Source organism: Folsomia candida, unplaced genomic scaffold, assembly GCF_002217175.1.
Source record: "Folsomia candida strain VU population unplaced genomic scaffold, ASM221717v1 Fcan01_Sc012, whole genome shotgun sequence".
NCBI classification, from domain to species: domain Eukaryota; kingdom Metazoa; phylum Arthropoda; class Collembola; order Entomobryomorpha; family Isotomidae; genus Folsomia; species Folsomia candida.
The window spans coordinates 4,715,154-4,725,706 of NW_019091204.1; the positions used below are offsets into that span (position 1 = coordinate 4,715,154).

General features: G+C 37.5%; 2 protein-coding genes across 2 annotated transcripts; both read left to right on the forward strand.

The window, feature by feature from the left end:
* The first annotated feature begins 1,976 nt into the window (after positions 1-1,976).
* LOC110855253 (cyclopropane-fatty-acyl-phospholipid synthase) lies at positions 1,977-5,187 on the forward strand. The gene is made up of 4 exons (XM_035856023.1): positions 1,977-2,849; positions 3,427-3,676; positions 4,092-4,481; positions 4,762-5,187. Exons 1-4 carry the CDS (start codon positions 2,679-2,681, stop codon positions 5,157-5,159), a joined length of 1,209 nt encoding a protein of 402 aa, XP_035711916.1. The 5' UTR covers positions 1,977-2,678; the 3' UTR covers positions 5,160-5,187.
* Positions 5,188-7,845: 2,658 nt separating this feature from the next.
* LOC118437206 lies at positions 7,846-9,585 on the forward strand. Its single transcript, XM_035856084.1, has 3 exons — positions 7,846-7,953; positions 8,317-8,542; positions 9,071-9,585. The coding sequence occupies exons 1-3, from the start codon at positions 7,936-7,938 to the stop codon at positions 9,301-9,303; spliced, it is 477 nt and encodes a 158-aa protein (XP_035711977.1). The 5' UTR covers positions 7,846-7,935; the 3' UTR covers positions 9,304-9,585.
* Positions 9,586-10,553: the final 968 nt, after the last annotated feature.

The following is a 10,553-nucleotide window of genomic DNA, read 5'->3' on the forward strand; positions in this document are numbered from 1 at the left end:
GGAAAATCGCCTCCCACCAATAACCTCCACCCAATCGCCTCCAAGTATTGGCCTCCGACCATTAGCCTCCTGAGGATATTAGCCTCCCACAAAAATCGCCTCCCACCCAAAATCCTCCCATAATAAATGCATTCGTTTTCATTGGTTTTTTAATAGTTATGTAATTTATCAAAACCTTAACAGTGTCATCACCAATATTTAAAAAGTTATCATTGTACAATATTAGCACAAATACCCAGGAAAATTTATTGCGGCCCTTGCTAATGACTCCTGGTAGAATAATATGAATTGAAAGTGAAAACAAATCTTGTCTGTTAAGACCATATCGTCGCCGTTTTTAAATTTTAATACATCCCAAAGTCAATTAACAATTTGTAAAAGCTACTTTGTGCGCAATTAACCAACCCACCTTGTAGCAATTAAAATCGTAGTACGCCCCAAAGCAGTCTTGGTATATTATGGTTCCAACTGGTTTTCATCTTATATAGTATTTTATGGATCTATAGCGACGACACGGGGTGCCTGATTTTTGAAATCATCCTACAGACTTGAAATTTGATATATAGTTTATTAATGGTCCTAATGGAAGAAGATTAAGTGAAATTGACAAAAGTTTTATGTAAGCTGACCCTGTGGGGTGACCCATACCGCTTAAGATGAAACTCGGTACGATGATATGCAACGCCTTTTCATCAAAGAATATAAAACTAAAAGTGAGCAAAGTGTGACCAGAGTGACCCGTACCGGTTTTAAAAAGGTGCTATTTTATGCCACCAGGAGCAAAATGGCTGCACCAAATTTCCTTGGGTCCTTGTGCTAATATTATACAATGGTAAATTTTTAAATATTAGTGATGACACTGTTATGATTTAGGTAAATTATCCATTAAAAAACCAATACATGCATTTATTATGGGAGGTTTTTGGGTGGGAGGCGATTGGTCTGGGAGTAGATTGAGCAGGAGGAGATTGGGTGGGAAGCCATTGGTAAAGGAGGCTATTAGTGGGGAGCCATTACTTGGAGGCGATTGGGGGGGCTATTGGCGGGAGCCTATCATCCGTAAGCCAGTTTCATTTATTACCATAATCAGAAAAATGAATGAAAGCGAACAGATGTAAGTGATAATATCTAGGTATGTCCAATATTTAAAATTACTTTAATCAGTATTGTCCAATGGTTCGCTGCTGGTCCAGAATAACTGGTTTAAGAGAAAAATGCATCAACATAAATTTGCATAACTGCCCAAATTGGGGAAACCTCCTGCACATGTAACAATGCACATTTTCACCATTATGGTAGAGTCAACTATTTACTTTCTGGTTATAATGGTAACAGCACGTTTCAGAGTGATTTAATGTGCATGAAACAAAGTTGCAAGAAAAAAATTAGACGTATGTATGCACCTGTGTCTGAGGGCATTATAAAAATTCTTAGGATACATATACATATATATAATATGTAAATATGCATATTTAACCCGTCCAGACAGGCTTCATTTATCCAGAAAGTTGTCCCATTTTGAGTGGAGGTGCATTTTTAGTTGTAAAAAAATACATTTTTCTCTTAAACCGGCTACAACCTGATCTTTCGAAAGGTTAAGGTGTGTATATATTTAGGACCGCCCATGAATTATGTCACGAGAGAGGCGGGGAGGTCAAGGCTCCAAGGCTATCGGGCGTACATGACACGATGTCATTATGTTAAAGTCAGAGGGGGTTAGGGTACAGAAATTCGGGTATTTTTGCGTGACATAATTTATACATGTCCCCACACCTATAAGGGTCGGTCCACGTCAATACCCACGATCGGGTGAGAGTCATGAGAGCGGAGATGTTGTCTCTCCATTCCGAGCGACACTACTGATGGTGGTGCTCACCAGCAGTGGGCGTAGCGCGTACTAACGTTTTAAATGTCGACGTGGTCAGGGCTACATTTTTTTAGTCACATGTTTTTTAGCTCAGCGTTAAAAATAATCTTGACTGGTATGGCATTCGAATTTTGTCACTTAAAGTTTTGTTTACGCCTCTTGTTTTCTGATAATTTTTGGGAATATTCCCATACATATGCTTGCATGTGTTAATGTGTGTCAGAAAAATCGATATAATTTTTTGCACCCTGTCGTGTGCGACCTAATTTTTTTTATGGTGGATTAGAAATTTAAAATTACGTTATAATTTATGAAATTTGGGTTGCACACGACAGGGTGCAAAAAGTTATAGCGTTTTGAAGTTACCATTACAAGATGGCTAGAATTCAAATTTTTCAAATTTTTTAAATTTTAGAATTTAGTTTATAGTGCCTACAACAACTTTTAGGTTTAGGTAAACCTTCCCAAAATTACGTGACACCCAGTGCATCAAATGCAAAATTTTTCTTATATTTTTTACAAATTTAAATTCTCGGCCAATTTCTAACATAGAATTTTTATTTTTTCACTAGTAACTTTATTTAAGTCGTACGTATTTATGGTAAAATTAGCCCTAAAATCTGAGACGTGGCCCGCAACACATGATTGACATTGACGTGGACCGACCCATAAATAAAAAGATATCGTTCAAAAAAGAGTGGTAACAGTCTTAATATTCCCTTTGACAAATAAACTCCCTTGCTTTGTGCAGTTTAAAATTCAATAAGATACGTATTTATAAATTTTTCAACCTTGACCTTGAACCCATATCATGATTTCTAACATTGTCCTTGGCATGTTAACCTGCCTAACAAATTGGTCGGGCCGACTGCAACTGTACTTGCTGAATAATTTCTTTCGTACGAGATGTAAAGAATTTTGGACGGAGTATTTGAACAAGGTGGACATCCAAGTTAATGGCGATAGACCTTGGGATATACAGGTAAATACATATGTAAATAATTTGCAGATTTATGTATGTACCTGGGTATTCAAATTACGAAATTTGCTCAAAGTATGACAACAGAACAGGGCTTTCTTTTTTAAATTTGCCGCCTATCTAGATATGTTAGGCAGGTAGTAGACAACACACTCTTAACCAATGGCCGCGGAAGCATGGGGACAAAGTCCCCATTATCAGCTCATGCTATAAAAAACCTTCCCTCCCCCTGTTCTGCAATGTTAATGTCCTCACAGTATCCGCGGCTATTGATATCCATAATTTTGTGATATGATTTTTACCGGCGGAGGTTTGCACATATGTATGTAGGCAGTGCTACCGCGTGGTAAGACCATAATTGGCCTAAGGGTAAGAAAGGTGTCGGTAATTCGAGTGTTGACAGTAAGCCCCATGTAACCCTTCAGGGATAAATTTTTACCGGAGCGGTATAGGTAGTACCTCCGCCGGTAAAAATCATAAAGTTATTGAGAGTGCATATACCCTTTCTCAAATTCTCCAGCTTTTACCAATCGAAACCCTGGCTTTAACGTGACTGGTAAAAGTTTAAAAATAATTACAGATTCATCACGAAGACGTTTACACTCGTGCCCTGGATGGTCTCGGGATGGGAGAAACTTACATGGAAGGACTGTGGGACTGTGCCGATTTGGCTGGCCTATTTACTCGGGCATTGTCCGGGAAACAGTCGGATATTTTGAAACTTTGTCAAAACCCGATCCTCCGATTTAAAAACTTTGTAGAATGTTCCCTGCTAAATTTGCAAACGAAAGAAAGGGCCAAGGATAATGTAAAAGCACACTACGATCTTGGTAATAATGATTTCACTAACAAGGGAACTCTCTCAGTATACGCTGTTCGATTTTGGCCAAAGTTTTGTCATCAATTACAAAATCTAATTAATGTGAAATTTGAAACAGACATTATTTCTCAATGGTTTCGTTTAGTATAGATTTTTGCGTCCGAAGAGGAGACAACGCACCTTAAAGTCTACAAATTGTTCATTTTCCCGAGTTGACTCTGTATTTTCTCCTCTTCGGATGCAAACATCTCTGCTGAACCAGAGAATTGGCAAATAATGCCTTTCGAAAATTTCATATTAACTATATATTTATGATCGATTGACAAAACTTTGACAAAATCGGAGAGCATACGCTGAAAATCTCCCCTGGTGCGTGTTACTAAAGCAGATAAGAAAATATATACAAATAATTCAAATATTCCCAGGTAACGACCTCTTCGAAGCCATGCTAGATTCCAGCATGACTTATTCCTGCGCCTACTGGAAAACAGCTGATAACTTAGAAGACGCCCAATTCGACAAGATGGAGCTTATCGCGAAAAAGCTCAACCTTCTCCCCGGTACGACCGTCCTGGAAATCGGGTGCGGCTGGGGTGGGCTGGCCCGGCATTTGGCCAAACACTATGGCGTTTCAGTCACTGGAATCACGGTATCAAAGGAACAAGCCCTTTACGCAGAGAAACTTTGCACCGATCTCCCGGTCAAAATTGAGCTTCTCGACTATCGCGACGTGGTCGGAACGTTTGACCGGATCGTGTCCATTGCTTGCTTGGAACATATCGGATCTAGGAATTACGATACATTTTTCGATAAAGGTAAGTTTGGTCACATTCCGAAAACCCGACCAGACAAATTTTGGAACCTGGCCCGAACCTAATTTAGTGACATGCGAGTTGGGTTTAACCGGGTCGGATAGTAACCCAACTCACCTCTTATAGGTGGTTCTGGTCAAATGTTCCAAAAATTCTATCTACCCGACCCTGCTAATTTCTTAAAGCTACCCGCTGCACCCGTCTAGCCCCATAGGGTTACAGGCGGGTAGAGTTTACCCGATTCTTGACCCTTGACCCTACTCACCTTTATTTTTCCCCACAGTGCACAAATGCTTGAAAGATGATGGTCTATTTCTCCTCCATTCTGGGGGAATTAATCACCACGGGCTACCTCGGGCTGGACCTTGGATAAGCAAGTACATCTTCCCCGGAGGTCAGATGCCGTATTACAAGGAAATTACGAATGTTATCGAGAAACGGTTTATCATCGAAGACTGGCAAAATATCGGGTTTGATTATTCAAAAACTTTGGCCGCTTGGTATGCCAATTTTAGCAAAAATTGGGACAAACTTAGACCAAAATATGGCGACAAATTTGAAAGGATGTGGACCTATTATTTGCAAATGTGCAACGGACTATTTCAAGCCAGACTGATTCAGGTGTGGCAAATTGTCTTGAGCAAGAATGGCGTCAAAGGGGGATACTACGGGGGACGATGATGTTTCATATGATGTGAGCAAAAACAGGGGATTTTAATTCAAATTTGAGCATGATTGGTAATGATCTATATACATATTTGCAAAATGTATAAATAAAGGTATTAATATAATCATTTGCTGAAATATCATATCAAATACAGTTTTTATTCCAACCTAACCGCAATTTTCACAATACAAACCTATTGACAAGCACCACGTGGTAAATATAGTTGGATATTTTAGGATATGTATGTATCTGTTTAACAAAGTGGTGTTGAAGAATTTATCTCGCATTTCCCCTTCTTGAAAAGTTTGCAAGAAATCTTGGCTAATTCCACATTTGTGATGTATCAAAAATCAAAATTCCATAATAATGTATGTAAAAAGCTCCTTTGTTCTGATGGATTGGGAGCATGTATTCGTCCTACCTATTAGTGACCCAACTTGGTAACCAAAAATTACCTGGACCAGACCGGATTACCATATCACGATCGTAGGTACGTAAGTAGACATTTGATTGCTTTTATTTTATGTCAAGTATAAAAGTCAACGCATCAGAAAAGCATTTCCATTTATGTGTCATGAAATAATAAAAAGTACAGTTTGAATTTATTTGCAAATTGCCAATGTTATTTTTCTATCTCACAAAAGAAAGAGATGATTAAGCGCAGTCTTAAAAATAAATATAGTTCCCTTTCTGAAACGTAAATGTAAATATGTGTAGTTAACTTCTATATCAAGCAAACAATGCTCAATCCAAAACAAACTTAACTCTTTATCAAATTATATTTTGTGCATTAAAATTGGACCCTTTTCTGATGAATTTCTTAAGAAGAAAAGTGTTTAAGGGTCGTCCATAAATTGCGCAGCACTATTTAGAGGGTCTAAGAGTCTAACGATATCTTGTCTATTTTACCCATATTAAATCCTTTAATTTAAAGTGGGGGTCTGGAAAATCACGATTTTTACGTTACATAATTTATGGGGGGCCTGCAATTAAAATACAAACGGGAACAATACTCTGGATTTATTATGTAGCATAGTTACTTAACCCTTAGCCGAGGAGAAACGGTAACTATGTTTGGCGTTGCTGCGGGCGTTTCGATGACCACAATTGTGATCATTCGGGAAGCCAAAAAATAATTAAAATCTGACAAGTTCTAAATCTGGAGACTTTTATTATATGAGTTGCCTAGATTCGGGACGATTTTATAAATGCTCAATTCGGGAGAACGGCAAAACACGTTAGGAGAAAATTAACTGCGGGGCAACTTCAATAAACATCATATTTAAAATTATGAGTATCAAAATTTAAGTGTAACATTGTAAAGCAAAGTTGCATGATAATTTTAGAGTTATGAACTATGACTATGGTACAAAATTATGACTATGCAAAACTACTCAAGACATTTGTAAAATAGAGCTATTGGTTAAAAACCACACATGTTTGTGGAGCTATATTAGGGTTTTTTTTTAACTTGGATCAGGAGTTCTGACTAACTAAATATATGCATTCATTTGGTATATTTTAATTTTTAAATGCAGCCAAGACCTCAACCTAGACGAGGAGATCAATTTGATAATTTATGAGTTTGGCAGAAGGTGTATATAACCCTTTATTTATTGGTGACGCTGGTTTTACCTCATATTTTGTATTTTAAATAATCCCCTGTACCTTTATAAATTGGCTGAGATAGTTGGTGTACTAACCAAAATATTTGTCGAGCTTCTGGGAAAACCCTAAACTAATTTCTCCCACTAGTTTTTCATCAACGTTGAAATTTATCAAAAATGAACATGTCCTGGCAAAACCAAGATTACACGAGACGGGTGTGGTTTGGCCTCAATAACTTTCCGTTATAAATTTCTTGAATAGTTTTAGCAGTTAGTAAACCAGAGTCAAAAATTTTACATGCAACCCATGCTATGCAAAGCAGGGGCGAAGTTATATGAAAGTGACCTAGTGTTACCACGGATGATTCTGAACCAAGCCCCTAATAATTTTAGTTTTTAGTGCCAACGTGTTTTGCCGTTTCCCGAATCAGCTAAATAATGTTTACCACGGAAATATCCGTTGTCCCGCACCTGACATGGAAACGTGAAAACGTGAAAAGCCGTTGACCCTGAAGGCAGAGAATTTTTTTGTGAACGGTTTTTCACGGTCTCCCGAATTAAAGCAAAAACTCTAAAACGTTTTTAAACGGTCTCCCATGGCTAAGGGTTAATACAGAATTGAGGCTCAATTTATTTACTTCTGACGAACTTAATAACTTTATTAATAATTAATAACTTTATTTTTAAGAGTGGGGTGACCCAATGGTTTAATTACTCTATTTTTTCGTGCACCCATTTTATGAGCATACGGTACTTTTATATTTGCAAAAACTATTTATTTATTTATGGATGGCCAAACAGGTTTACAACTTTACACGAAAACACGGAAGATGAGCGTTCAGTACATAGGAAAACCGGTCCTGCGAGTGTTTAAAACCTCTGAAAAAAGTGCGTCACGTACATAAATATGTACATGCAGATCGTGTTCCTCGAATATATGCGTTGAAATGTGACTCGTAAAATTTACCTATTTATGAATTATCTGAAATGCACAATGTATGTATTTGTGTCCTGTTTTCGGTGGCCGTAAATCCGTTTACCGTTGCCGTTATTGTTCCGACGGTCATATAATTTTACACAGTCAGTAAGTGTACGCCTTTCGAAGCGTGACAATGGAACCTTAACTTGCAAAATATTCAAACCGTGATAAAATAAGTTTGCACATTTAAGGATATTGGATAAAATGGAGGCCAGATTCATGGTAAGTTTAGCAGCGAAAACAAAGCATGCAAGGAATTAGTGCATTAATTTTTGCAGTCGTAATTTCTGTGAACGAAATTTAAAAAAATAAGCGCCACCTAACGGACAATGCAAATAATTAAATATATGCAGTACAAAGAGTGGTGGCTCCCATTAGTCAAATTTCTTGCATTTTTATCCAATTCTTGGATATATTTCAAATCATTTTTTGCTCCTTTTTAGCCCGAGTCAAGGCCATTGGTAACAACCTGACTCGGGCTAAATAATGTTGCTTTTCTTCCAGTGGATTTAAAAAAATCAAAAATTTATGTTGAATCAATCTCATAATTATTTGTTGTAGTTGATTTAAGCTGTTTAATTTCAGTCAATGCGACTCGTCATTGTCTTCCTCGGGGTGTTCCACCTTTTCCCCGCAATATACCCCAAGACGACGACGACCCCCACCAAGATTAACGGAAACGACATATTTACCAAGTTATGGACAAGTTTGGATCTAACAAAATACTCGTCCCAACTGCAAAACAGGAATGGAACTTTGCCCCAATTGAAGATGCCGGATGCAGAGTTTTTCATAAAATATGGAAATTCGCGTAAAAAATTGTAATCTTTAATGTACGATAGGTTAAGTATGTACGAACGTATTTACGGCTGGCATTATTGATCATGTGTTCATTACATTTTATACACTCCTACATAATGTTACCTTTCTGAGCAGTAGCGGCATTCTGAAAAAAATCTGAAAGGTTTCCTGGCAGATAATTTGAAACCAAATTACCTCTCAGAAAAATTTCCAAGACTGGTTGAACAGTAGTGCATTTACCTTTCCAAAGGGCAATATAATTTTTAGGAGTGGACGCCCATAAATTTTCAGAGAATGGGATCGTCCATAAATTATGCTACGCCAAACTGCCGACTTTTCAAATCTTTTTACCCCATTCGCGTTTCACGGTGCAACGCGAAAAAATGGGTTGAAAAAACCATGTAGAAAAAACCCATTTTTTCTCCATGTCCCAAGAAGGTGTCACGCGAAGCCCCGTCAAGGCATAATTTCTGGACTTCCCTTACATAAGTCAAACACTATACATGATTCCTGCCTAAATTTATTCCAATATTTACAGTTGCGCGGACAGGCGTCGGGCGCGAGGGGAGATATTACCTGCGCCGTGCAGAGTTCCGACGGGATCCGCGACACGACCAAATGGAGAAGTTCCTACTCACGTATTTCATCTCGAATGAGTATACTCACCTGATGGGGAATCCTATGCGGGGCGATATGTTCGAGATTATCAGCCTTGCCGGTAGCATTGTCGACTTCTGGGGTGGGATTCCCGAAGACAGGTGCGCCGGATGATATGAAAATTTAGGACTCTATTTGATTAATACATACATACATATGTATCACATTTTTGAGATAGTGAAGATAGATATATACAATGAGATAGTGTTTATTCGCGCTAGAACGATTTTGAATTTTGATACGGTAAAATGTCCGTAATTTTGTGTGCATAAGGAATCTATAATAAGATTGGGGGAGGGGTGCACTGGTAGTTTTTGCGCCACTGTGTAAAATGTGCGAATTTTTCGATATTTTTTATAATAAAATGTACACAGTACTTCTGGAAAGAATTGAACAGAACGACTTTGTAAAATATTAAACGCAGTATGAAAAGTTATTAAAGCTCACATTAACTTCAATGACGATCTTCCCCCTCTATTTTTAAATACAGAAAAACCTATTTAAAAATGAACTCTTCTGGCCCTATTTTTTGGTAACAGCATGCATAAACAATGGACCGATTACACTCTTTTCCTTTGTCCATCTTTTCAAGCGGCTGGGTAAAGATAAATACATAAATTTATTAAAATTAGCGACACAATTTATTTTGAGCTAATTGCATTGTAACAAAGGTGCATGAAATGTTTCCTGCACAATTTGTTTACATAATTTCGCGAAGTATTTATATAATTTGGAACAATTATCTAGTAATTATTTGGGTTATATGGTTATATCCATGAGCGTTACTGAATTTATATTCTATTACCCTATCCGTGCCTAGACCGGTTTCCCACAAAGACCCTGTCAAGTACATACATAGTCTTGGCATTTGGATTATGGTATGTACCCAAGCAATTACTGTAATCGCTGAACTTACTTTAATTACAGCCATTGTGTCGCTTGAAGTTGATGTTTATTTACGGATATCTTGCATTTCTACGGAATGAAATGAATCGATTTGACAATAATTCAAATCCCCCAGCGTATACTCTCTGATTTTTATTATTTTACACCTCCGAGCAAGTTATGCATACCATTGAATGCGAATCACCAACAAACGTACCCATTAACAGTCTGTATCTTTTGCAAATTGCATAAATATTAAGTAAATAAATTGACATAGATACTTGGTGAATCGAGTTCTCCGCTGGGAAGCCTACCTTGTGAGCTGTGTGCACAATAGATAAATGTATATATGTATCTACATAAATATGATATCGTTTAAATCAAGAGAAAACACGCATTTTCACTGACAAGATAATTAACTGCTAATAGGTCCGGAAATTGGGTAATATGTTTATATTTATACAGGTGTAGACATATTT